Genomic DNA, 27,981 nt, shown 5'->3' on the forward strand with positions numbered 1-27,981 from the left:
ATAAGTTTAAGTGCTTTGCCCTTCCTTCCCTACCTCCCTCCCTCCCTCCTTTCCTTCCTTCCTTGGTGCACAGTGGTTAGAATGCAGTACTGCAGGCTGATTCTGTCCACGGCCAGGAATTCAGTTCTGTCTGATTCAAGGGCTGATCCTTCCGAGGTCATTAAAACGAGGACCCAGATTGTAGGGGGCAAATGGCTGACTGGAAACCGCTTAGAGGGGGCTGTGAAGCCCTGTGAAGCGGTATATAAGTCTTACTGCTGTGGCTAGTGCTACCTTTAGATATGCGGTTACCCTTTTCGGCCGCGCGGGAGCGCTGTGCTCATCCCTTTCCCCCCCCCCCCCAGGCTCTAAGATTACCGGTCCGACTTGGTTCTCTTAAAGAGGCTGCAGTTCCACCTTTGTCCGCCGGTGGCAGCCGAAAAACACCGTCCTTCCTAGAGGAGCCGCTTCCGGGTCAACGAGCAAGACTTCCGGTTTCCATCTGCTGGCTGCAGCGGAGAAACCGGCAGCTCCGCCGATTGTTGGGAGGGAGGGGCACGGAAGTGGGGGGGGAGTCCGCGCCCCCTTCCTTCCAGGGGCCCCCAAAACCCCCTCTGGGGGGCTGGCCCGCCCCCGCAGGATGAACCGGCCGAAGCCCGCGGCCGCGCGCCGCCCCAGCGCGGTTGCCAAACCCTCCGGTGAGGGGGGGCTGCTTTAGATAGGGGGGGGTCCTCCATGGACCCCCTGTGGGGGAGGTCTCCGCGTGGAGGCCCTGCAAAGGAGTTGCTGAGGGTTTTCTGTGTCCCCCCCCGAAGATGCGTGTCTGGGGCACGTGTGGAACCGCAGAGGGGGGGGTGGTCTCCAGTGTGGGGAGGCGGGGAGGGCTAGGAAGACGAGCTGCATCCAAGATCCCCGTTAGGTCGAAGGAACCGGAGTCCAGGCCAGAGGAAGCCTCTGAGACGAGACCCTCCCTCTTTTCAGGAAGGGGGGGGGCGGAGGGAAGCCCCTTCAGACAGGCCGACTTCTCTTAACGTCTGTTTTTTTTTAAAAAAAAATAGGCCTGACCTGACCTGCTTAGCATTGGTTTCTTGGGCTGGCCTACCTCGCAGGGCCGATGTTCCCCCTCTTTCCTCCCCCCCCCGGCTTTGCCCCACGGCAAAGAGAGGAGGTTTCTTGGCTGGTTAGTCTTTGCATGATCGAACAGCTACTCCTCGACTTACAACAGTTCGTTCAGTCACCGCTCCAGCTTACAACGGCCCTAAAAAAAGTGGCTTAGGACCGTTTTTCACCCTTTTAAAACCGTTGCAGCATCCCCATGGGTCACGTGATCAAAATTCGGATGCTGGGTGATTGGTTCACATTTATGAGGGGTGCAGTGTCCCCGAATCGTGTGATCCCCTTTTGCGACCTTCTGACGAGCAAAGTCAATGGGGAAACCAGATTGGCTGAACAACTGTGTTCCTAGCTTAACAATTGCGGCAATTCACTTTGCAGCTGTGGCAAGAAAGGGTCGTGATGTGGGGGAAAACTCACTTAACAAATGTCTCGTTTAGCGCCAGAAATATTGGACCACCGGTTGTGGTCATAAATCAAGGACTACCTGTACTTTTATTTATTTTTTTATTAAGAAAATTAATATGACTGCCCCTCCCCAACTCACGGTGACTCTGGGCAGCCTACAGAAATAGACCCTAAATAGCCTCCTAAATCTCCATTCCTGGAGTGACAACAATCAAACCAACCGCATGATGGGCTCTATGTCCCCCTGGAGTCCTCAGCCCCAGTGACAAAGCCGTGTCTTCAGTGCCCAAGTTATTTACGTGGAGATTTCTCTGGGTCTTTCAGAAGGAAGCGCCCTGGGGCTCCCCACGGCCTTAGCTGATGTTCTTTTTCTTCCACTTTCCTACCTTAGGCCACCCTCCTCCGGGAGACTTCATCGCTTTGGGCTCCAAAGGCCAGGTGGGAGAATCCAAGACAGCCGCCACCTTGCTCAAGCCAACATCCTCCGGGTTGCCCTCCGAGCGGAAGCGCGAGGCGGCGTCATCCGCCTTGTCCAGCACCTCCGGACTGGCCAAACGGCCCAAACTTTCCTCCACGCCCCCTCTTAGTGCTCTGGGACGCTTGGCTGAGGCTGCCGTGGCTGAGAAGCGAGCCATTTCGCCTTCCATCAAAGAGCCATCGGTCATTCCTATCGAAGGTGAAATCTACGAGGGTTGGGGGCAGGCTTTCCCTCCTTCCAAATTGTGGGGGAGGGGATTTATCCGTGCAAATTATTTTGCCAGGCAGGTATTTAATGCTTTTTCTGATCTTTGAGATGCTTTTAACTAAATGGAGTAAGAAAAGGGCACACTGTAATTCTTTAAAATATCCAGCTGTGCCTGGGTATTTTAGTGGGAGTTTGGACTGCCAAATAGCTGCTGTGGTTTCCTTTTGCTAATAGTGGCCCCCAACGCTCTGCTGGATGAGATTGAGGCTGCCGAAGTCGAAGGCAATGATGACCGCATCGAAGGGGTGTTGTGCGGAGCTGTGAAGCAGCTGAAAATGAACCGGGCCAAGCCTGACATCACCCTTTACCTGACCTTGATGTACCTGGCGAAAATCAAGCCAAATATCTTCGCCACCGAAGGAGTGATTGAGGTGAGGGGCAGGCAGAACTAGAATAACAGTGTTGGAAGGGATGTTGGAGGTCTTTTAGTCCAACCCCCTGCTCAAGCAGGAAACTCTATGCCATTCCAGACAAATTCTATACTGTCCAGTCTCTTCTTCAAAACTTCCAGTGTTTGCGCATCCACAACTTCTGGAGGCAGGTTGTTCCACTAATTAATTGTTCTCACTGTCAGGAAATTCCTCCTTAATTCCAGGTTGCTTCTCTCCTTGACTAGCTTCCATCTATTGCTTCTTGTCCTGCCTTCAGATGCTCTGGAGAATAGGTGGACCCCCTTCTTCTTTGTGGCACCCTCATCTTGCGCAAGGTTTCTTATCCCTGAGCCCCACCCAGATTCTTAAAAAGTAGAAATACAGTTTACCCATATCAGTTCAAGTGTGGTCTGAATCTGCTTAACTGTCCAGGCCCATTCCAAAGTTTCTCCAGCAGGACTGCTTTTTTTTCTCATGCTCAGGAACCTTTTGCTTCCCCAGGCGCTGTGCAGCCTTCTCCGCCGTGATGCCTCCATCAACTTCAAAGCCAAAGGGAACAGTCTGGTGTCTGTCTTGGCCTGTAACCTTCTCATGGCGGCTTATGAGGAAGATGAAAACTGGCCTGAGATTTTTGTCAAGGTGGGCTGACTTGAGGGTAGGACATTTACAGCAGGGGTCTCCAATCTTGGCAGACTTGTGGACTTCAACTTACAGAAAGCTGGCTGAGGAATTCTGGGAGTTGAAGTCCACAAGTCATAAAGCTGCCAAGGGTGAAGACCCTTGTCTTATAGGATCGAGGAAATGCCAAACAGTTCAGGGAAGAGATGGCGGTGTCTCCCTCCTCTCTAGGTTTACATGGAGGATTCGCTGGGGGAACGGATCTGGGTGGACAGCCCCCACTGCAAGACCTTTGTGGAAAACATTCAGACGGCTTTCGGCACAAAGATGCCCCCGAAGAGTATTTTGTCCCATGGAGAGGTTGGACGCGGCGGAGGGGACCTCAGTGCTGGTAAGGGGACTCCTTGGGAGTAGATAAAGATGGGGAAGGAAAGAAATCCGTTGGAGGATTTGACAATATTAGGCAGACACCGAGGTGCTTAACCCTTTGCTATGGTTGATTAAATAGATGCAACCTTAAACTGTGGTTAATAAGAAGCAGGGACAAAACCCTTTAGGAGCCTATAGTTGTACCAGCAGAGAATGGGTGGGCGGGGGTTCAAGGCCAAGTTTGAAGATAATACTTTTCCCTGTAAACCACGGATAGTTGTGGCCTTTGAAGGCAGACTGTGATTCTCTGGGATGACTGTTGTTTATGACTTTCTAGGAAACAGCCCACATCCTTCTGTTCCAGAGGAAGAAGACAGTCAGAGCGAATTACTGATCGCTGAGGACAAAATGAGTCCTGAGCAGGAGGCCCACCTGATGCCCAGGTAGCACCTTCCTCTCTGCTATTTGTCTTCCTGTTTCCCCAGGAAAGTTACGTACAGATGTTAAAAACGTTTTTAGGTTGAGACACTCCAACCTTGAGCGTTTCCTGTCTCAGGGACGAGGACGTTTCAGTCTTAGCTTTGTCCATTACCTTTAGGGAACCTTCTTCTTAAAAAACAGGCTTTCCCAGTGCTATGTTCTTTATCTAAGCAGATCACTTCTCTTGCCATGAGGGAATGCTGTTTTCCTCTTGGTCTCAGTGCTGTCAGAGCAGGGATGGTGCAGCTGAAGCAGAAAAGAACAAAGACTCCTGGATTCAAGTCTGCTTCTCAGCCATGGAAGATCATGGGGTGGCTTTGAACCAGTCCCTTCCTATCAACGCAGTTTAGGATTGTTGTTGTAGAGAAGAATTGGGGGAGAGGGGGCTGTGGGGTTTGGAAGTAGTTTAAAAAAAACCCCAGTTATCTCAACATTTTAAGAACAATTCTGGGCCTCTTGTGAGAATCGAGTGCCTTTTTCCATCAAGTAAACGTAGCTGAATATGCCTCTGAGTTGTGCATCAAGAATTATGTCTCCTTTTCCATTTTGATGCATTGTTGGGCCAATTCTGATTCCTGGACTAAGGTGCAGTCACTTCCTTGTAGCACCAGTTTTCAAAAGTGTCCCTGTTTTGGCCCAGGTATGACGACCTGGCAGAGAGTGTGGAGGAATACGTCCTGGACATGTTGCGGGACCAGCTCAACAGGCGCCAGCCGATGGACAACGTCTCCCGGAATCTCTTGCGCCTGCTGACCGCTACCTGCGGCTACAAAGAGATCCGGCAGATGGCTGTGCAGAGGCTGGAAATGTGGCTGCAGAACCCCAAGGTAGGGCCGCCTTTTCGGGAGGATCTTGTCCACGAGATCAGGTGGGATGGAGTGAATTCTGATCAGATTGGCCTATAGATGAAGTAGACGGAATCTTAACTACCTGTTGTGTTCTGGCTGATTCTGGGCTCGGTTCTGGAAATTAACACATCGCTTGGCCTGAGAGTGGATTCTGGCTGTATCTGGATTGCTTTGCACACCTGCCAATTTTTAACTAGAGAATCCACTACAGATTCTGAAACCCACTCTGGGGTGGGAGGTTAGCCACTCGAGATCCTTCGTCTTGAAGATGACACAATTTTGGAACAGGGTGCACTTCATTTTGGCACTGCCCAACTATTGTCATTGTAGGGCACATGTCAGAATGTTGGAGGAGAGGTCCGTGCTTAGGGATGCATTGCATAGATTTCCCCCATGAAATGTACAGGTTTAATAAATTTCACAATTCAAGAGTCAATGGAGACTCAGGGGATAGAAAGACCTCTTGATGTGATCTCGCCTTCCTGAGATCCCAGAAAGTTGTTGCCACTCAGAAAAAGATGCTGAGGGGAATGGGCCAATAATTGAAGGATTTGTGATGAAGGATCTAACGTGGCTTTCTCCATCGTACCCGTTTGGAGTTTGTCACAGGGCCCGTGTACCCCCTCTCAAATTCCTCCTCTTTACAGCTCACTCGACCAGCCCAGGACTTACTCATGTCTGTCTGCATGAACTGCAACACCCACAGCGCCGAGGATGTGGAGGTGGTCTCCAACCTCATCAAGATCCGCCTGAAGCCCAAAGTCCTCCTCAATCACTACATGCTCTGCGTGAGGTAAGCAGACACAAATGGGAGGGGAGGAATCATTGAAGGAATGATCCAGACAAGGCCAAAGCAGGTCTAATGGGCGGGGATGGAGAACCCCATCGGGGGCCTCTGAGCCAAGAGTATCCAGTCTTGACAACTTGAAGACCTGCAAACCTGTGGAGTTCAGCTCCCAGAATTCCCAAGCCAGCGTGCGAATTCTGGGAGTTGAAGTCCTACAAATCTTAAAAGTTGCCGAGATTGGACAGCCTTGCTTCGCACATAAAGCAGCGGGAAGTGCCTCTTCCATCAGGCGGCTGGCTGGGATTGGGGTGAGAAGTCTCCCCTCCTAAGTACGGTGCTTCTTCCAGGGAGCTGCTGAATGCTCACCGGGACAACTTGGGCACGGTGGTGAAATCGGTGATTTTCAACGAATTGTCCAATGCGAGAAACCCCAACAATATGCAGATTCTGTACACGGTCCTTCAGCACAGCCCGGAGCTAGCGCCCAAGGTACGCTGGACGTCCAGATCCAGGGAGTGCCAAGAGAATGAAGCCAGGGAAGAGACAACCCCACTTGCTTCCCCTTCCTTGCTTCCAAATCCCAACATTTCTGGGGTTTTCTGCTCCCCGAATCTCACTTGACTGCTCCATCTGGGCAGAACCTACGGAGGGACAAGCTGGGTTCCCACTCCGTTGAGTTTTGTAACAATGCCAGGGCCACTGTTCTTGTGAGGAAGATGCAGGCCTGTCCCTCTGGAGGACTTGTCAATCTTTGTCATCAAGAGATGTATAGTTTCTGTAAAAAAACCTTTTTGAAAGCACTTCTGGATAACTTTCGTTGCACGACCTTCACTGTAGTTGAACATCAGCTTGCTTGATCTGGCTTTTTGTCCTACCACTGATTGTCATGAAGCATTTACCTCTTCTCTCCTCTCCTCTTCTCTCCTCTTCCCCTCTCCCTCTCCGTCTCCCCTTGCACCCCTCTCCACTTCTCTTTTCTCTCCTCTCTCTCTCCCCTCTTCCCCTCTCCACCTTCTTTCTTCCCTCCCTCCCCTTCCCCCTCTCCTCTCCTCCCCTCTCCTCTTCACTTCTCCTTTGTTCTCTCCCCACACCTCTTCCCTCCCCTCCCCTCAGTTCCTGGCGTTGGTCTTCCAAGATTTACTGACCAACAAAGACGACTATCTGAGAGCTTCCCGGGCTCTCTTGCGGGAGATCATCAAGCAGACCAAGCACGAGATCAACTTCCAGGCCTTCTGCTTGGGACTCATGCAGGAGCGGAAGGAGCTGCAATATGCCGAAATGGAATTCAAGGTGAGGACCCAATACGGTCCTAAGCTGAGGACCACGTATATCCATGTCCCACAATATTGGCTCCTCCTGTTTTCCTTTCAGGGCTCCACAGGCGTTTTATCGATCTCACCTTGCTCTTTTAGGACCGCTTTGTCATCCACATCACAGACCTGCTGGCCGTCTCCATGATGCTCAGCATCACCGCCCAGGTGAAGGAAGCCGGCGTGGCCTGGGACAAAGGGGAGAAGAAAAGTGAGACTTCGCTTGATAATTTGGTTGGGCATGGAAGCCGAGGGGAGTCCCGAATCCTCGCCGATGGGTGGACCCGGGGAATGGAAGGCTCTGGGTGGGAGATGAAGCCTGGTTTGGGGTCAGCCCAACCCAGATTCGGTCCTAAGAAGAGCTGGACCCCCTCTTTCCCCCCCCCAGATTTGGAAGGGCTGCGGGCTTTCCAGAACCAGATCGCAGCCATCCAGCGGGACGCTGTCTGGTGGTTGCACACAGTGGTGCCCTCGATCACCAAGCTGGCTCCCAAGGAATACATACACTGGTAAGAGGAGGGATTGATGGAGGTCAGGGGAGCCCTCCTTGTAAGGGGGGCTCCCCGAAAGCTTACCTTGTCCTCATTTGTCCCCTCTCCCTTTTTTAAAAAATAGCCTCCACAAAGTCCTGTTCACTGAGCAACCCGAGACCTACTACAAATGGGACAATTGGCCCCCCGAGAGCGACCGCAAGTAAATCTGAAACCTGACTTGAACCTAGATCCCTGCAGTGGTGGTTGGGGTGTGTGTATGTGTCAAGGGTTTGGGGTAGAATTTGCATGCTTCTGGACCGCGCACGTTCCACAGAGTGTAGTAGGCTCAAATTTGCTGCTAGCGGCTGCTTGTGACTTGGAAAGCATAATCAGTGCCTTGGCCTCGTACTCAAACCACCTTTGGTGGTTTATTGAAAGCAAGGCACCGTTGGGAAGTCGGTCTCTCCTCCGTTGCCCTGAGTGTCAACCTGCTAAGCATCTCTTCCCCCCCTCTTTCCTGGCCAGCTTCTTCCTCCGCCTCTGCTCCGAAGTGCCGATCCTGGAGGACACACTCATGCGCATCCTGGTCATTGGCCTATCGAGGGACCTTCCCCTCGGCCCCGCCGACGCCATGGAGCTGGCTGACCACCTCGTCAAACGGGCAGCCGCCGTGCAGGCAGACGGTGAGCCTGCTTTGAGCCTCTCACGGCCTCCTCGGTGTCAGGAGAGAAAGTTTGTTTTCATCTTGCCATTAAGAGTAAGGGTGGGTGGGTGGGGGAAATGACGCTTTCAACTGAATTAGTTAGAGAAACGAAACCTTTTTGGTCCTCCTCTCTCTTGCTGAGAGAAGGCTGTCTGGAAAGCTTTCAAGGACATTCTAGCAGGTGTGAAGAAGATAACAGACGGTTCTCATAACAAAGAGAATTTATTCACATGAGCTACGTGGACATCTGGGGGGTTTGGGCTGGGAGTGTCACTGATACAAGGTATGGTTAGATGCTTTGGGATTTTAGAGTTAGTTTTCCTTCGCCTACGTTATGCCATGTATTCAATAAAGCAGGAAGTTTTTCAGCAATGAAAGTAATCCTGCAATTTATTTGGATATTCAAGCTGGAGGCTGACCTTCCGGTTCTTTGCCTCTGCTGAAGAATCAGCTCTTGATCCCAGCTTATTCCGAGTTCCCTAGGAAGGGGTGGTGATCCACATGACCCCGGCCTACTCTAACCATCCTAAATACAGGCTGGTTGCGATCCAACGATTGCAGGGAGGCAGAACTGTCATAAGTGTGAGGATCGGTTGCAAGTCATTCTTCCCGGAGCCTTCGTAACTTAAAACGGGTGTTAGAGCAACGGTTATAAGTTGAGGATTTTCTATACTTCTTTCATAGTCTTCTCCTCCTTGGTCCCCTGTCTGAATAAGGAATCTCTGTTAGTTGCTAGCCACCAATGTAGAAATCAGCACAGTCTCGTGCAGATTTGTCGGCCCCGTCTTTGTTTATACCTGGCTCCCATTTTTGATTTCAGATCTCGAAGTCTTGAGGGTGGAGAGAATTCAGCTGATCGATGCCGTCTTGAACCTTTGCACCTACCACCATCCTGAGAACATCCAGCTGCCTCTGGGGTAACTCTGGAGAGATTCGTCCTTGTCTTTGCTTTTGGGTTTTTTTGAATGGCAAAATAAGGCCCATTTTATCCTGATTTTTGTTTTGTACCTTGCATTGTTTTGTTAAAACCTAACAGGATCCTATCCTTGGCTCCTCCTGTAGGTACCAGCCTCCAAATCTGGCAATTTCAACCCTGTACTGGAAGGCTTGGCCTCTGCTGCTCGTGGTTGCGGCATTCAATCCGGAAAACATCGGTGAGGGTTACAGGAGGAATCCTTTCTTGCATAGGGTGGGGGGGTGAGACTGATGGCACCTGTCTGTTTTCTCTCCCTGTGTCTGCACAAATATAACCTCTGCGTACACACACACACACACACACACACACACACACACACACACACACGTTTGCATACGAGGTGGGAGGTGGGGACGAAACTTCTACAAATTTTGCATGGAATTATTACTGTTCTTATTTTCTACATAACATTCTTGCTATGGATAGTACAACTAATCAACTTATGACCATAATAGAGCCCCAAATTTTCGTTGTTAAGTGAGACATTTGCTAAGTGTGTTTTGCCCCATTTTACGACCTTTCTTGCCACAGTTCTGAAGTGAATCCCTGCAGTTGTTAAGCTAGTCATACAGTTATTAAGTGAATGTAGCTTTCCCCATTGACTTTGCTTGTCAGAAGGTCGCAAAAGTGGATCGCGTCACCCCAGGACACAGCAACCGTCATAAGTACGAGTCAGTTGCCAAGCGTCCTAATTTTGATCATGTGACGTGGGGGTGCTGCAAAGGTACTAATTGTGAAAAACGGTCATAAGTCACTTTTTCCAGTGCCATTATAACTGAACGGTCACTAAATGAACTGTTGTTAAGTTGTGGACTATCTGTATTTTACTGGTATAAGATATTTTTTTTAAAGTCCCCTTTACAAATTGCTTTTAGTTTAAAATTATCCTAATTATCCTAATCATCCGTCAGTGAGATTTTGCTCTGATTGCTCCCTGCAAGGCTTCTGAATTGTCCCCCCCCCCCGTCCTCTGGTTTGATTGGCAGGTCTCACGGCTTGGGAGGATTACCCCACGCTGAAGATGCTCATGGAGATGGTGATGACTAAGTAGGTTCAAACTCAGCGAATTTGTCCCAAGTTTCTCTTCTTTCCTGTCTTAAATTAAATGGAGATTTTTTGGGGGGGAGCTTTCTTTCTCATGGCATAACATCAAGGTGCAAACGGCTGTGTCGTTAAAACGGACTTGGTTTCTCCCTCCTTTTGCCCAGCAACTACTCCTACCCTCCCTGCACTCTGACCGACGAGGAGACCCGCACGGAGATGATCAGCCGCGAACTGCAGACCTCCCAGCGGGAGAAGCAGGAGATCCTGGCCTTTGAGGGTCACCTGGCCGCAGCCTCCACCAAGCAGACCATCACCGAGAGCAGCAGCCTCTTGCTCTCCCAGCTGACCAGCCTGGATCCCCAGTAAGGAGCCTTGGGGGATTCTCCTAGGCCAGTGGTGGTGAACCTATGGCACGGGTGCCAGAGGCGGCACTCAGAGCCCTCTCTGTGGGCACGCGTACCATCGCCCCAGTCCTAGGCCTTCAGCTGGGTTTTATAAAACCTTTTCGCTTTAGGCCTCTTCCGCCGTGTGCAAAAAAAAAAAAAAAAAAGGTTCAATCAATCAGTCAATTTCAACTTCTCACAGGAAAAAAAAGATCTTGCAAAGTTGGAATTGATTCATTGAACTTTTTAGTCCCACCCAGTCTGCTGTTACCACCACAGCCACGCCCACCCAATGGGCCATGCCCACCCAACGGGCCATGCCCACCCAATGGGCCACACCCACCCGGCACCCGACGATGCATAAGTGGGTTTTGGGTGGCAGTTTGGGCACTCGGTGTCTAAAAGGTTTGCCATCACTGTCCTAGGAAGCCAGGGCAAGGAGGCTGGCTCAGCCTGTTTCTCCTTCACCAGATGTTTCTCCTTCCACAGAGGGCCTCCTCGCAGGCCGCCTCAGCCTGTCCTGGATCAGGTGAAAAGCCTCAACCAGTCCCTGCGCCTGGGGCACCTTTTGTGTCGCAGCAGGCACCCCGACTTCCTGCTCAACATCATCCAGAGGCAGGTGAGGAGCACAAAGGGCTGGGAGGCTCTGTCTGCCTTGGCGAGTCTCAGCCTAGAAAGATCCTGGAGAGGATGCATTTTTCGGAATTTTCAGACAGTAGGGATTTCCAGAAAACACTCCAGGGATGGAGGAGGGAGCCAGAAATGGGGTGATGCTTGCAGAAGGCCGAATGAGCTCCCATCAGTCTTGAAAAAGGGATTGGGCAGATTCTTGAAAAGGATGTCCATGCTTGTCAGCTGTTGGCAAATGGAACCTCCCTAACTAGAGGCAGTCTACCACTGAATATCAATCCTAAAGAGGAGAAGGAGCAACAATATTTCTTTTGAGTCCAGCCTGGCACTACACTGGCTTGGCCTGTTTAATATCCCTGGAATACAACATTATCCAATTTTTCCACCGGCCTAGAGGCGTGCAGAGCGCCTATCAGCCCCCCCCCAACCCAAGAACAGAATGAGGAGTTACTTCTGAGTAGTTCGTTGCTTGTTGTTCACCTACAGACAGAATCTTGCCATAATTATAGCTCTATTCTGTAAACTGCTAGGGAGGGTCTCTGACCTTGCTGTCTTCCTGCCCACCAGACAGTGCAAACCCGGCTGTCTTTTTTTGGCCCCTGGGAAGAAGCCCCTCCTTTCTGCAACTCCAGACTGCATTCCATCACAGCCCCCCAAATTGAAACCCTCTTTTCCCAGAGGCAACAGATACCCCCATCCCTTCCCCCCAGTCATCCTTTGAGCTCTCTGTGCCCTCCATGGCTTTCCAATCCCCAGAACCAGACCTTTGTTCTGCTGAAGTCCACTCTCTCTGCTTCTCCTCGACTGATTCCTTCCTCTTCCTCATCGTTAGGCTTCTTCGCAGTCTATGCCATGGCTGGCAGACCTCGTCCAGTCCAGCGAAGGCTCGCTGGACGTCCTCCCGGTCCAGTGCCTCTGCGAGTTCCTTCTGCATGACGCGGCTGATGAGTCGGCTTCCGGAGAGGAGGAAGAGGAAGGAGAAAGCAAAGAGCAGCGGGCCAAGAAACGGCAGGTGAGGTGGCTTTTTGGGGTGCCATCATTTGAAAAGCAAAGAAAAATCAGGTTGACTGATTATTTGTCATGCCAGGAATTGAGGCCTGATACACGTCGTGGGGGACATCAGCGTAATAAAAAAAGATTTGCCAACGGTGCAGTTTGCACATGGCTAAATTCAGTAATAATCTTACTAAAATTGATGCAAGATTTAGGTGAGTGTGTTGCTTTGGGACTCCAATGGTGCAGCCCTATCAAAAATTGCCGAGTGCATTTCTGCAGTGAGTAGGGAAGCGCACGCCAAGTCCTCACCTTGTGCCAATTCTCGGCGGATGCCTTTGCTGTGCAGGTTCTGAGGTTTTGCTTGATAAAAAAAACACAGGCAACCAGAAGTTGCCTTTCAGCTTTATGTTTTTATTCAGCTGAACAAAGACGGGCTCCTCTAAAAGAGAGAAGCCCCGGATGAATACATAAGCCATCCACCCAGCAGAGCTGACACACAAAAGATAAAGATTTCACCCAGTGAGTCTGGCACACTGTAGATAAGAAAGGAGAAAGCAGAAGCAGCTAAAAATGTTCCTTTTGAGGTGTTTCCCTAAAGACACCGTATGTTCCCAGGTGGCTTAGGACATGGGGTGTTTTCCTTGCTGCCCTTTCATGACCTGCATCCATGACTCTGCAAGTGCCCAAAGACAGCAGAGCCATCTGCACATATTCACAATTGATGCTTCCTATTCTGTCTCCTAATTCTGAGTCAACGCCTTCCCCACTCAGAGGCAGCAGAAGCAGAGGCAGTTGCTCGGCCGTCTGCAGGACATGCTCCTGGGACCCACGGCGGATGAGCAGACCACATGTGAGGTGCTGGACTACTTCCTGAGGCGCCTCAGCTCATCCCAGGTGGCCTCGCGGGTCCTGGCCATGAAGGTAAGGAGGACCGGGCAGCGCAAAGCGGCAGCGTCCGGTTTAGAATGGAGGACACAATCCAAATTCTTGCTAGGCAGAAGATATTTTCCCCGTGTTGCTGGCAGCCACAGTTTGGCCAGAAGTGGACCTCAGCTCAGAGGCAGGTCAGGCTGGATGTGGCTCCTGTGTTTCTCTCCCCCCCCCCAGGGTCTGTCCTTGGTGCTTTCGGAAGGAGCCCTCCATGAGAAGGAAGAGAAAGTACACCCCATGGAGGAAGATTCCTGGGACTTTGAGCTGCTTCAGAGCTACCAGTGGCTTCTGCGAGACCTCCCCAAGCTGCCCTTGTTCGACAGCGTCCGGACCACCACAGCTGTGGCTTTGCAGCAGGTGAATGCGATGACCCTGGAAGGCTCTCCTGACCGGGCCCCCGGATTGTGTAACATTGCTCTCCCTTTGCTTCCCGTGCCAGGCCATCCACATGGAGACAGACCCTCAGACCATCAGCGCTTACCTGGTGTATCTTTCCCAGCACGCTCCAGTGGAGGAACAAGGCCAACACAACGATTTGGCTTTGGTGAGAGAAGTCAAGGGTTAGGTCCAGATAGCACAGGGGTCTTCAGACTTGGCCCTTTTATGACTTGTGGACTTCAACTCCCAGAATTCCTCAGCCAGGCATGCGCCTGGCTGAGGAATTCTGGGAGTTGAAGTCCACAAGTCATAAAAGGGTCAAGTTTGAAGACCCCTGAGATAGCAGATAACATCCCTCTTGATGTTCAGAAATGTATTTATTATGTATTTGTTAATATCCAACCCTTATTAGTTTTATCAATAACTCCAGAGGACAAACATACTTAAAACTCTTGCTGCCTTCGTTGTTCAGTCGGTCTGTGTTTCTTCCGCTTCCCCTCTGCAGGACGTGGCCAGGTTGATCGTGGAGCGATCCACCATTATGTCTCACCTCTTCTCGAAGCTCTCCTACTGCTCGGAATCCGACTCCGTGTTGGTGGCTCTGCTCTCCATCTTCTTGTGCTACATCAAACGCATGCGCCAGACCAAAGAAGGCGACGAGGTTTACAACTGGGTGCGTCCCTCTCTCCTCCTTCCTCTTGGTCATCTTTTTCCATTTGCCATCCAGGACAGTGTTTCTCAACCTTTAAGAAGGATGGATTTCAACTCCCAGGATTTCTCGGCTAGCACGCTGGCTGAGAAATTCTGGGAGTTGAAGTCTTTAATCTTAATGGAGAGGGGAATTCTGGGAGTTGAAGTCCATTCTTCTTAAAGTTGTTGAGCTTGAGAAACACTGCTTTGGATGGAAGCGTACGATTATAAAAAATTAAAAGCAAGAATCAAGCCAAACGACTTGCCTCTAGAAGTTGTGGGTGCTCTATCACTGGAGGTTTTCAAGAAGAGACTGGAAAGCCATTTGTCTGGAACGGAGTACAGGCTCTCCTGCTGGAGCAGGGGGTTAGACTAGAAGACCTCCAAGGTCCCTTCCAGCTGTGTTACTCTGTTAAGATAATATGAAATAAAACCAGAATTTTACGTGCTTAAGTAGACACCCACCCACAGATCTGTGATGGAGGGAGAGTCTTTTTTCCAAGAAGGAGGGAGTGGGATTAAGCAATGGGGAGAGGCTTCTCTAATTTGCCTCCTTTCTGTTCTAGTCAGAGTCCCAAGACCAAGTCTTCCTTCGCTGGAGCGGTGGAGAAACCGCCACCATGCACATCCTGGTAGTCCACGCCATGGTGATTCTGCTCACCCTCGGACCCCCTCAAGGTGACGGAAAGCTTGGTGTGAAAACAACCCACGGGGGGGAGGTGGCTCACAGGTGCTGCTTATGTTCCATCCAACTTCAGCGATGTCCAACTTGAAGACTTGTGGACTTCAGCTCCGCTGGCTGGGGAATTCTGGGAGTTGAAGTCCATGAATCTTCAAGTTGACAAGGTTGGACATCCCTCCTCTAAACATTGCTTTGAAGCGGACGGTGGCAATTTCTACACCCTGCTGGACATTTGGTTCCCCGCGAAGAAGCTTCTCCCCACAGCTTTCCTGGTGGACACCTCCGAAGAGGCCCTGCTTCTCCCCGATTGGCTGAAGCTGCGCATGATCCGCTCAGAGGTGCCCCGGTTGGTGGATGCAGGTAAGCAGGTTGGGAATAAAGGTCTGGCACGATTAGGGAAGGAATGGCTGCAGGGTGGATTCGGAAAGCAAGCCCCCTCCGCTTTTGCTTCGGAGGGTGTTGAATTTGGGGGCGTTTTATTCCAGCTTTGCAAGACCTGGAACCTCAGCAGCTGCTGCTGTTCGTCCAGTCCTTCGGCATCCCGGTTTCCAGCATGAGCAAACTCCTGCAGTATCTGGACCAAACCGTCTCTCACGACCCTCAGACGCTGGAGCAGAATATCATGGACAAGAGTAAAATATTTTTGGGGATCGGATTTTCCCTCCCATCTCTTCCGTGCCTTTGGGGCTTCTGCCAGAGCCACATAGGAGACCTCTGATGGAGACCTCCTCTCCTCTCGTCCCTGACAGATTACATGGCCCACCTTGTGGAGGTGCAGCATGAAAGAGGAGCTACGGGCGGGCAGACCTTCCACTCCCTCCTCACCGCCTCCCTGCCGTCTCACCAAGGTTCGGCAGTTATTTATTTGTTCTGTTGATTTCTACAGCCACCTATCTCTCAGTCATTGGAGCACAGAACAAAAGAGTTGGAAGGGACCTTGGAGGTCTGCTAGTCCAACCCCCTGCTCCGGCAGGAGATCCTATATCATTTCAGACAAAGGGTTGTCCGATCTCTTCTTAAAAACCTCCAGTGATGGAGCACCCACAACTTCTGAAGGCCACTTCCATCCCACTAATTGATTGACATTTCTCCTTAATTCTAAGTTGCTTCTCGCTTTGGTTCGTTTCCAACCATTGCTTCTTGTCTTGCCTTTTGGTGCTTTGGAAAATAGTTTGACCCCCTCAATTTCGTAGGAGACTCTGGGCGGCTTGCAATTCAAAACACACACACACACACACACACACACACACACACACACACACAAAATTAAAAATTAAAAAAAAAACTTTTTAAAACAGTAGAAAGCATTAAAAACAATAGAAAGCATGAAGACACCTAATTCAAAGGACACACGAGAGCAAGATAATCTGGCCCATGAAAAAACATAAGGAGATGGGAGTCCTTAGCTTATGAAATGCCCCAAACCTGGGAGCATAGCCAGGTTTTTAAATCTTTTTGAAAAGCTAACAAGGTTGGGGCCATTCTAATATCATGAACTGAAGAAGCTTCTTGGGCAAGAAGTGAAATGTTTTCAAGGAAAAAAACAAACCAAGAAAGTCCAGTTGCCTTTTGGGAAAGTACTTTTGGGACAACCAAGACCTGGATGATCCATAGACATTACTATGGGGGAAACTGTGTGTGTGTGTGTGTGTGTGTGTGTGTGTGTGTGTGTGTGTAAGAGGGAGCTTTACCGTCCCACTGACAAGATTTCATTTGTCTCTCTGATCAGAGAGCGATGATGCCCCACGCATCAAATCCAGCCTTGAGGTTCCTCAAGGGCAAGGAAGGAGCCGAGCTTTAGCCCAGTTCCCTGTTGTCAATCCCGAGGCCGACTTGGCGGGTATCCTCCTCCAGGTAATTGGCTTTGCCTTGTCTCCTTTTGGGGTGATGGGCCTCCCTAGTTTTCCCCTTGCTTTCAAGCAGGCAGCTCCAGCTTCCCACATCCTTTCTGATGGTGGAGAGGTTATTCCTATCTCTGAGAAGAACAGAGAGATCAACCTTGCAAGTTCCAGCTGACTTGTTCTGCGCTACTCCAAACGGGACTGTTTTTTCTGGGAAACGAAGCTTGAAAGAACTTGCTTATTCTTCTGTTTGTTGGATAAGACAGCCTACGAGCCAGTTGACATACTCACAGGCATCCGATAATTCTCTCGTGGCCAAACTTTTAAGCCCCTCTGATTTCCCTCCGAGAGGGCTCCCATCTCTGCCATCCTAGTTCCTGTTGGAATACATGTTGGGATGTATTTTTGTCCAGTAACTACAGTAGTATTCAGGCAGTAGATGGCAGTGTTTACAAGTGTGGATCTATGGTATATACTCCATATTCTTTTGTTCTAAGTGGAGTTTCCTCGTTTCCTGTTACAGTTAAGCAGGAAAGCACATGGTGACTCTTTGTTTGATCTGTGGTGCTATATATAAACAGAATTTCTAACAGGTTCTGGTCTCAGAGACCACACCCAAGATTGCAGCAGATCTGTCTTTGCTTCCAGTTTTGGACAAAAATGCTCAGCGGGCAAATGGGTTCTCTTAATGGGCCATGGATTCACTTAACGAACATGGTGATTTGTTTAACGATCGCTGCAAAAAAAAAATCCTCGAATAAAATTAGGTCGGTCATGTGGATCAGCTGCTTTACAGCTGTCCCCACTTCTTACCATAAAGGGCAGTAGACTCCATTACGGTCGTAAGTCGAGGACTACCTGTAAGCGAATATCCTCTGGAGCGACGTTATGTCTGAGTGGTAGAAATGCGTCTGGATCTTTGAAAAACGAGCACTCCTAATTTGGCAGCGAGCGAAACGGGGGTCTCTCTTTCTGAGGCTTTTCTCTTTCTTCTACCTGCTCAGTTGTTCCCACTGGCTCCGGACCCCCGCTGGCAGAACTCGAACCCGCGGCCCCTTGCCCTGGCTTTGCAGCAGACCCTGGGTCAGGAGCTGGCACATTTGCGCCAAGGAGGCGGCTCGCCATCGCCCAAGACAGCAGCCCGGCTTCTGAAGGCTCTGGCGGCCCTCTTGAACTCGCCCCACGGAGGAGCCCTGGTGATGGCCATGCACCGCAACCATGTCATGGCTTGCCCGCTTGTGCGCCTGCTGTGGCAGCACCAGGTGAGGCCTTCTCGGCCGGGGGCAAACTCAAGTCCTGTGAGATGGGGGTGGGGGGACTCGGAGGTAGCCTTTTCGATCTGTTGTAGAGAAAATTAGCAACAGAAAATTGGGGCTCAGTTGCCGTAAACTGAGGACTGCCCATACATCTAGGACCTTGCTTGTTATTTTGGAGGGGAGGGGAGCGTGGGGGCTGTCAGCTGGCCTCGTGGACCCTCAGTTGAGACCAGTGAGGCTACACAGGGTCAGGAGCACTCCTGATTGCAGGAATGAGTAGGTGGGAGGGCTGGGAGGGGCTCCCGGCCCGGACTCTTGATTTGAAAGGTGGAAACAGGAATCTCCCCTTCCCACAATCCCATCAAACTCTGCCGTGAGTTTGAATAATCTGGAGTACAAGAAGGGTGTCTGTGTGAGCCTTGTCTGGAATAAGGTTTGAGGGGAAGGACCGAGGGGGCAGGAGGAGGCAGGCAGAGCCAGGGAGAGCTGTAATCAAGTGGCATGCAGTGATGTTTTATTTTATATTATTTTTATTTTATCTTTTTACTTTACTTTTATATGATTGTATCATTTTTAACCATTTATGAGCCACCCATCTCAAGAGACTCTATACAGGTCCTGTGACCAAGTGTTCTGGTTTCAAAGCCCCTTGGGCCATAAACCCGATTCTCTCCCGGAATTGGAGGACCTCAGCGGTTGGGATCTTCACCCTGGGGCTGCTTAGCAAGGAGTAGAGCTTCCTTCCAAGGCCTTTTTAATGCCTCTTTTGGGGCTCAGCGATTCTGCCTGTAACCTCACTTCCTCTTCCTCCTCTCAGCGCCATGCTCCCCAAGACGAGGCCTTCTCCTCGCTGTTTTTCAAAGTCCCCATGCAGATGTTGCAGTGGCTGGAGAGTCCCGGGGTGGAAGACGGCCTTCTACGGAGCCAGCTCAAGGCCTTGGTGGTTCAGTTTTCCTCCCAGCACAGAATCAGCGATGGTAGGAAGAACATGGGGAGAACTGGGGGCAGCGGCAGGAGGGCTGGGCGGACGAGGTAACTTTCCACTTGAACGTCTTTGGTGGCATCTCTTGACTCTTCACCGTGGTCCCTGTATAGGCGTAGCCCCAGGGACTAAATTAACTGCTTTTCTGTGTTCAGACAGTACGTCGACCTGACCCAGCGGGCTGCTTCACACACAAAGGGGAACGCATCAAAATCCGAATGAAGCTTTGGGTGTTTTGTGAATGCAGCCATTAAGTGTGGCTCCTTAAGGGATGGGGGTTCATGCACCAGCCCAAAATAGGAATAAGGGGGGAGAGCAGAACCTGGAAGGAAACAAGCATCCGTGTTTGAGCCATGTCTGCGGGAGTCAGTCTGTGGTCTGGGGGTTCTTCAGACTCTCTGCATTTTATTTGTGGCCTCAACCTTGAGCAAAATAAGATCGGTGGACTTCAACTCCCAGAATTCCCCAGCCAGCTGGGAGTTGAAGTCCACACACATTTAACCTCTCTGACCTGATTAGCAGGCCTGGAACCAGAGGCCCTTCCCAAGCAGAGCCCGTCTACATTCCATGCAGTTTCACAGCCCTTTCCTTTCCGTAACTGCAGCCCAAGCAGGGTTCTTGCACCTGGCCGATGCGCTGGCCTTCTGCCACAACTCTGAAGTGATCGGCTCCACCGTCCGTGCCATCGTGGCCACCTTGAAGTCCAGCAAAACATGGAACGTGGTACCAGAGCTTGTCAGCAAAGGTAGGATTGACAACCCTCCCCCTCCCGTTTCTTCTGCCTTCCCTGTCCTCCTCTGAGTCTCGGAACATTTTTGTTTCTCCCACCCAGTCCTCGAAGGCCTGACCAAAACGCGCTCACCGTATCTGGAGGAGTTGTTGGTGACCCTCTTCTCCGTTGCCACGGAAATGATGCCCCATTTCCCTGCCTCTGGGCCCATCTCGGTGGTGACCTCCTTGTTGCTGCAGTGCAGAGAGGAAGGCCTAATTAAGAAAGAAGCAGAGAGCTCCAGGTTGGGATTGGGGTGGGTTTGGGCTCCTTCTCAGCTCCTCTGTGCACTTGGTTCCCTTTTTCCACCCCCTGCTTTGTTCTCCCTTCAGTGTCGAAAGCGCCTCTGGTCTCTTCATCGACTGGCTGGAGTTGCTGGATCCAGAAATCGTCAGCAGCTGCCCTGATCTTCAGCAGAAATTGCTGTTCTCCTTGGATAAGGTGAGGATCGGTCTGGAACATGGGTCAATGCTGAGAAATCGCCATCCCTTCAGAGCTGGGAAGCCCTACACAGTCTGGGCTCCTTGTGGTTTGGGGGATCTGCAAGTAGAATCTGCCTGGCCAGTGTATGAGAAGAAGAGGCAGAGTCTAGGGCGGAGTCAAGCACATCATTAACTTAGAATCCTTAACGTTCTCACAAGCAAACATATTTTGGATCTAAAACAAGCTTAAGAAGGAAGAATTGGGGAGCCCGATGCAGATCTTTCAGAAAACATAGAAAAACAACAACAACACAGGGAAAGAACTGAAGGTGCAGGAACAATTTTGAGTATTGAGTTGTGATCTATTCTAGAGATTTCATCTTTGCTTGGCCTCATTGACACTTCCTGCTAGCCTGCTTGTGCCCCTTTTCTAACCTTCCTTTTTCCCTTTGCAGAATCAAGATTCTTCTGAATCGGAGCCGCCCTCCTTCCGTCCGTACCTTCTGGCCCTCCTTACTCACCAGTCCAGCTGGTCCACCCTTCACTGTTGCATCAGGACTCTGCTTTGCCGAAAGCAAGAGGGCAGGTGAGCTGCCTGGAACCCAGAAAGTCTGGGAAGTGGGACTTGGGCAAAGCAGAGGGCTCTCCAAGGAAAGCAGGCTGGGTGGTTCTCCGTTCAGAAGAGAGAGAGAGAGAGCCCTGCATCCTCACCTTGATCTCTTCCAACAGTTTTGACCCAGCAGCTTCCTTGGATTTCTTGTGGGCCTGCATTCACATGCCCCGGATCTGGCAAGGGAGAGACCAAAGGATCCCGCAGGTATGTTGTCCCACTTCAACGGAATCATGCGTTCCTCAAAGCATCTTGCAAACCAAGTATCTGATACTATGATGGGCCACCGTGTTGGGTTGGAGAAGGCGTGGGACTGCAGCGGTCAAGAAGAAGACACATTTTGAAATGGATGGATGCCGGTGAAGTCTCTTGTTGACCTTTTGTGGTTCAGGAAAACTAATTGCAGTCTCCACGTTCTTCGCCATTCCACCACAGTCCAACCATGGAAGTTCCCTAGATAGGAATCTAACAAATAAAGACAAATAAAGGGATCGTAATTGGTGGGAGCTGTGTGGCCAGCATGACGCCTACCAGATTAAGAAGATATAGTGTAAAACGGAGATCTGGTGATGCCTCTGGTCATCCTTGCTTGGGTTGGGAGAATAACTGGGCCATTTTTAATCCATCTGTTTAGCAGCGTTCAAATACAGGCAGTTCTTGATTTATAACCACAGTTGAGCCCAAAATTTCTCTGGCTAAGTGAGACACTTGTTGCGATCTCCCGAACTGATCCGGCCCTTTGGATCCGTTTCCTTTTGCGCTTGCTTGATGCATTTCTTCCGGCTGCTGATAGAAACGCCGAGAAGAGTTTATCCTCCGTCTGAAGACCTCTGAGCTGCTGAGCTTGGTGGACCTCATCCTGGCGGAATCAGAAAACAGAACCCCAGACCCCAAAGGCACCAGCTGCTTGGTCACCCAGTCTCGGCTGCCACTTCTCCTCAGCTGCTGCCATGGAAACGTGCAGAGGATCCAAAAGGTCACCGGATACCTAATCTCGTCCATCCAGAAGTGGGGAAAGAGGTGAGCCTAACTCCTGTTGAGGTAAATCAATAAAGGTTTTTAGCGGTTTGACTAGCAGGCCAGGAAAATCAGCTGTGCAGAAATTTGAAAACTGTTGAGATGGACAAGTCTTGCAAGACTGATTGAGCTGAATCATCTCCTCCTCCTCCTCCTCCTCCTCCTCCTCCTCCTCCTCCTCCTCCTCCAAATCAGGGAGTATCTCCTGCAAATCCCAGCAGCAAAATATGACCTTGGATGGGAATGTTAGCGCTGCTAAATCTGCAAGGGCTGTTTTGATTGGACAGGTCTGATCTTCATCTCCATTTCAGCTCAATGGGAAAACATGGCCAGGATCTCCTCCTACAAATGTACCTTCAGCTACCGGAGCTCTTGGTTCCAGTGCCCGAGGCTCTGCTCTCCTGCGAAGGAGCCACTGACAGCAGCCCCTGCAAGGTAATTTTGCTCCGATTGGGCCAGACGTTTGTCACAGATTCCTGCAGGGTACTTTTTGTGTGGCTCTCCCAAGTTTAGAAGTCTCCCTCTCCTCCACAGCTGCTCGTGTGTTCATTCACCCTTTCCTGTTTTTGTGATTTATTTATTTTTATTTATTAAATTTGCTTGCCGCCCATCTCACCCACAAGGCGATTCTGGGTGGCTTTTTATTAGCGGCTTACTTTTATTCAAGAGGCTTACTTTGGTGTCGTGGTGAAGGCCCCAGGCTAGAAACCAGGAGCTTGTGAGTTCTAGTTCCGCCTAAGGCACGAAGCCAGCTGGGTAACCTTGGGCCAGTCTCTCGTCCTGGGAATGTCGTGCTGCTGACAGCTTTGAGTCCCCCCCTCGGCTTTGTTCTCACTTTGCCCGAATCAAACCAAACTCTTGATTACGGTCAGTGACCGATGTAAGAACAATTTATCCAGAGGAAAAGCAGGGTATTGCTGTTAGGTTTTTCAATTCGCCCGAGAAAGAGGATGAAAAGCAGAATCAGTAACAGCTGGAGAAGCAGATGTGTCTTATGTAAGGGCATGGGAATTGCAAGAGTTAGCTCAGGAGTGTCCACCTTTGGCAATTTTAAGACTCGTGAACTTCAACTCCCAGAAGTCTCCATGCTGGCCAGATTGAAGTTCGCCAAGGTTGGACATCCCTAGGTTACCTGTTCAATACGTCCATGTCTCTGCAGCTGGACAGCCTGATCCACCGGTTCATCACCCTCCTTGCAGACGCCGGCGATGTGAAGATGAACGAAGGCCGGCTCTGGGACGCCAATATGGCATGTCGGAAGCTGGCCGTGGCTCACCCCCTCCTGCTGCTCAGGTTCGTGGCCCTCTTGGTTCATTTGGGGGTGTTTTATTTAAGAGTTTTTGGCTGCACAAAGACTGGGAGGCATTACGTCTGCTTCCAGAGTCTCACTCCCACGCAGCCTTGTTGGCATCTTCCTGCTGCAGGGGGGTTGATTTTGTCCTTTTTCCTCTAGGCTAGAGTCCTCCCCTCCCCCTTTCTTCAGATCTTTGAGCAGCAAAGCTCAAAAAGGAGCTCCTTCTCCCCAAGTTTGGTTATTGTAATCGGTCGCGCAGTCAGCCAGATGTTTAGACTGGATTTGGGATGTTTTTATCCACGTATCGAGTCCTTCTCAAGGACCTGGGATAGGCAGATGTGGATGTTCGGTGGGGTTAGAGCAGTGGTTCTCAACCTTTCTAATGCCGTGACCCCATAATACAGTTCCCCATGTTGTGGTGACCCCCAAGTGGGTGTGGCCACCAATAAGAGGGAGTAGGACAGCTAGGGAAAAGGGAAAAAATGGCGGACAGCATGGTTTGGCGACCCCCATGAAATGGTCTTTTGACCCCAAATGGGGTCCCGACTCACAGGTTGAGAACCACTGGGTTAGAGGTTTCATAGTAGGTTGTCAGCTGTTCCAAGTCAAGCTGCCTTTCGCAATTGACCGATGGGGATTTTGTCAATGCCGACGGCGTTCAAGTGATGCTCCAGATATTTTGAGATTGCAATTTTTTTTATTATCAAACTTATTTAGCCACCCAACTCATAGACAGCGACCGCCCTGCCTCCCCCTGCCAGAAACCCTAATCTGGGTCCTCCTCCTCCTGTGTCCCTTCCCAGGCACCTGCCAATGATCGCTGCTCTGCTGCATGGCCGGATCCACCTCAATTTCCAGGAATTCCGTCAGCAGAAGCATCTGGCCTTCTTCCTCCATGTCCTGGGCATTCTGGAGCTCCTGCAGCCGCAAGTTTTCCAGAGCGAGCACCAGGGGGCGCTATGGGACTGTCTCCTTTCCTTCATTCAGTTGCTTCTGGTAGGGGAAGGGGGGGCGGCTTTGGGGAAGGGGGGGTTGCTGTGTCCTGCAGGCACACACACACACACACACACACACACACACACACACACACACACACACACACCAGGATGCCAGAGAGTTATGTCAACAGGTATCCACAGGAATCCCAGAAGGCCAGCATCGTCTCCAGCAGAATTGGGTGATGATAGCTCAGAGCAGACTCAGTTGCAGGACATCCAGTTGCCTTTCTGGTCATTCTAGAATGGCATTTGGAAGAGAATCTCTGAGGCTCAGGGTCAAATTGTGGAGTCCTTGTTGCTTTCTGAGCTTGATGGTTTTCTTGCAGACGTTTCATGACCCAACTAGGGAATTTTATCAGTGCTAGAAAAGAGGGGGGGGAGGATTGTGAAGTGGAGGGAGAGGGGTTGTCCGTCTCTGTGAGTCAGTCCTAAGAAGATCCTAGAAGCTGGGCTCTCCCCAGGCTGCTTCAGAGGCCTCACTTGTCCCCGATCCTTCTCTGCTTCAGAGCTACCGGAAGTCTTCTCGCCACCTCGCCTGCTTCATCACCAAATTCGTGCAGTTCATTCACAAGTACATCACCTCCAACGCCCCGGCCGCCGTCTCCTTCCTGCAGAAGCACTCCGATCCCCTCCAGTAAGTCCTCTGTCCTCGGTCCCGGTGGGGCATCGGTGGCTAAAGCACAAGAGCTTATCTCTGGCTTCTCTGCAGTGACCTTTCCTCGGACAACAGTGACCTGGCCATGCTGAAATCTCTCCTGGCCGGTCTCAGTTTGCCCAGTCGGGCCGGTGCTTCAGATTGGGGAGCTGAAGATGAAAAGAACGGTGAGTGTCTGATCTTTGTTGGCAGATAGTTGGGAGGTGAGTCACCCGGTTTGTCCCCAAGCAGATAATCCTGGTGCATTTGCGGGGGGAGCTTTTTGAGTAATCGGGATATCTGGTTTGTGTACAAACCGGGTCCTTCAACAGAACAATGGCCTGGAGGTTGGTTGCTCTGGGAAGTATCCACCTCCGAAGACGGTCCAGTTTGGGGCAGGGGCCCTTAAGTGTTCGAGCGCCTTTGGGGAATGGGAGACTCTGGGGAGTGGTGGCCAGGATTAGTCTTCCCAGATGTGGTCCCCGCCAGGTGTGGGGCCTTGAGGCCCCTCCTGGCTGAGAGTTGGGGGATTCGCAGTGCCAGCCCACCAGAAAGTGGCCAGCTCAGGAAGGGCCACCTTGAGGACCACTAAAGTCGCCACTTCACAGGTGGCATTTTGGATGATGGGATTGGTAGCTGCAGTAGACCACGAATGAGAGCACAATTTCTGTGGCTAAGTAAGCCAGACAGTTGTTAAGAGAGCCCCTATCCAATTTTGCTACCTTTTTCCTGCAGTCCTTAAGTGAATAACACAGTCCTTAAATGAATCACACACCGTCCTTAAATGAATCACACACACTCCTTCACCGAATCCAAACTCCCATTGACTTTGTTTCTTGGAAGCTGGCTGGGGAGGGGGATCACTGTGACCCTCGTCAGAAATGCCACTTCCCAACCGCCAGAATTTTAATCCCGTGCTGCTGCGACCATCATTAAGTGCGAAGGCTGGTCGTAAGCCGTTCTTTTCAGTGCCGTTTGTAACTTTGGTCACTAAACGGGAGTTGTATTGAGAACCGCCTGTCCTGCCTCTGGCCAGTCCTGCCCCACAGAAGGGAGTGGGAAAGAGCGCCCCTGCTGGCGGAGGGAGAGAGAACCTCACAAGAGGGGCTCCCCTTCTGGTGTCCGGAGGGAAACGTCCATTGGTGGTCTCGTTTCAGATGAGGCTGCGGCCGGATCTTTGCCCCTGGTCAGCGTCTCCCTTTTCACGCCTCTCACCCCCGCAGAAATGGCCCCCTACATGAAGAGTCTCTCCAGGGGCCAGAACGTCGAGGGTAAGTAAGAGTGAGGCTCCCACCCCACCTTTCCTGTGGCAGACTTGGAAGTCGGATCCCCGGAGAGTCTTCGACTTCGGGGTATCCCGTACTAGGCACTCTGCAAAACTCCTTAGTGCCGTGTTTTTTCCAAGCTTGGCTGCTTTAAGAGGTGTGGACTTCAACTCCCAGAATTCTCCAGCCAGCTGTGCTGCCTTGGTGAAATCTATTTACAGCCAATGAAAGCTGATGCCAACACGTGGGGCAGCCCCATTGCAAAGGGGCACTTTTTTGAATATCCGAAAGCTCTCTGCGAATGGGGAGCTTCCCCCTTCCCTGCCATTTTTTTATACTTTTTAAATCGGTTTCAAATTGCTCTCTTATGTCTCTGTTCCAATTCTCAGATATCTTGGAGGTGCTGACCGACATTGATGAGATGGCTCGGCGGAGGCCGGAAATCCTCGCTTTCTTTTCTGTAAGTCAATCCTCCTCCTCCTCCTCCTCCTTCCACCCACCCTCCCTTCTAGCACTGATGATGTTCCCTAGTTGGGTCATGAAACATCTGCAAACAATCGAAGTCAGCACTCCATATGTATGCCATCCCTGGCAACGCTCACCAGATATTCCCCCCCCCGCCCCTCCCTCTCTCCCCTTCTCAGACTCACTTGCAGAAACTGATGAACTCCGAAGAGGAGGTCTGCCGGAATCTGGCTTTCAGCCTCGCTCTGCGCTCCATTCAGCATAATCCCAGGTACCGGGGCACGGAGGGGAGGGGCTAAGAGGAGGTCAGGGCCCGGCTGTGAGGAGGGACCCGCCAGAGAAGACCCCTAACCCTATTTCTGGCTGGCCTGATCTAGCAGAGGTTACCTTTGATTCTTACCCTCCTCATTTCTTGTTATGTGTGTCTTTCTTTTTCTCTCCTTCCCTTTTTTCAAACCTGCAGCATTGCAGCGGATTTCCTGCCCACCTTCATGTACTGCCTCGGCAGCTGCGACTTCGAAGTCGTTCAGACAGCCCTGAGAAATCTGCCTGAGTACACCCTTCTCTGCCAAGGTGAGGCCTGACGCATTTCTGATCTGGCCCTAAAGAAGGATTTTTTTTCACCCCCCCCCCAAAGGTGGCTCATTTCACACAACCTCCTTAACGTTTCCTTCCCCGTCCCCTTTGCAGAACACGCGGCAGCCCTGTTGCAGAGGGCCTTCCTGGTGGGGATGTACGGGCAGGTGGACACCAGCACCCAGATCTCAGAAGCCTTGAAGGTTTTGCACATGGAGGCCATGATGTGAGCGGTGAAGATGGGGACCTTGTCTGAGATGGCTGGCTAGCAGCTCTTGAGAAGAGAAGAATTTTGTGGAGAAGACCAAAATCTACCTGCTGGAACATTTCCAGCCGAAGAAAAGACTTGAAGGATCCTAGGATTTATTCCATTCTGGATCCCAGTTGGATGGAGAAGGAAGATGTTTCTCCATCCTCATGGTTCTTCATCTGTGGGCACAGGCAGAGCAGAAGGAATAATCCTGTCTTGAGGGAGTGGAGCTAAAAAAAAAAATAGGGCGCTTCATTAAACTCTTCCTGGGGATCAAATTCCATCCCATAGAACAGGGGTATCCAACCTTGGCAACTTGTTGGGACTTCAACTTCCAGAATTCCCCAGCCAGCTATGGGAATTCTGGGAATTGAAGTCCACAGATCTTAAAAGTTGCCAAGGTTGGACACGTCTGCTGTAGAGTATCCAAACATCTCTTGAGCAACGATCCAGTCATTCTTCTTACCCTTTTTAAATTAAAACTTTCTTTTTCGTGTACTTTCCAAATATACAACTCTTCCTTTGGATTTCCCAATATTTTTTGGTTTCGTCGTACGAGAATCACGGCTAGACAATACAGATAGAACTCAACTTGCAACCACAACTGAGTGGTTGTTAAGCAAGACATTTGTTCTGTGAGTTTTGCCCCATTTTACGGCCTTTCTTGCCTCGGTTAAGTAAACCACTAC

The 27,981-nt window shown here is 50.8% G+C and overlaps 1 protein-coding gene across 2 annotated transcripts; it reads left to right on the plus strand.

Moving 5' to 3' along the window:
* Positions 1–467: 467 nt before the first annotated feature.
* On the plus strand, positions 468–27,819 carry INTS1 (integrator complex subunit 1). 2 transcript variants are annotated; one of them, XM_039348816.1, is made up of 47 exons: positions 468–677; positions 1,892–2,176; positions 2,420–2,616; positions 3,118–3,255; positions 3,466–3,625; positions 3,941–4,046; positions 4,724–4,910; positions 5,579–5,724; positions 6,066–6,207; positions 6,832–7,008; positions 7,131–7,239; positions 7,417–7,537; positions 7,644–7,721; positions 8,027–8,184; positions 9,025–9,121; positions 9,267–9,358; positions 10,167–10,227; positions 10,389–10,586; positions 11,079–11,226; positions 12,070–12,249; positions 13,005–13,154; positions 13,341–13,520; positions 13,603–13,707; positions 14,047–14,214; positions 14,798–14,909; positions 15,112–15,273; positions 15,399–15,545; positions 15,663–15,761; positions 16,643–16,767; positions 17,759–18,016; positions 18,828–18,987; positions 19,597–19,737; positions 19,825–20,005; positions 20,094–20,202; positions 20,639–20,769; positions 20,913–21,000; positions 21,587–21,813; positions 22,122–22,245; positions 22,970–23,103; positions 23,908–24,100; positions 24,609–24,736; positions 24,812–24,924; positions 25,894–26,007; positions 26,391–26,461; positions 26,646–26,737; positions 26,930–27,039; positions 27,157–27,819. In XM_039348816.1, exons 1-47 carry the CDS (start codon positions 620–622, stop codon positions 27,270–27,272), a joined length of 6,576 nt encoding a protein of 2,191 aa, XP_039204750.1. In that variant the 5' UTR covers positions 468–619; the 3' UTR covers positions 27,273–27,819. The 2 variants fall into 2 exon arrangements, with proteins under 2 accessions (XP_039204750.1, XP_039204752.1); XM_039348818.1 differs by having other exon boundaries at positions 620–677; positions 11,097–11,226; positions 27,157–27,272.
* The last annotated feature ends 162 nt before the right edge of the window (positions 27,820–27,981 follow it).

Source organism: Crotalus tigris, unplaced genomic scaffold (genome assembly GCF_016545835.1).
Source record: "Crotalus tigris isolate CLP2741 ecotype Arizona unplaced genomic scaffold, ASM1654583v1 scf7180000018181.196161, whole genome shotgun sequence".
Taxonomy (NCBI): Eukaryota; Metazoa; Chordata; class Lepidosauria; order Squamata; family Viperidae; genus Crotalus; species Crotalus tigris.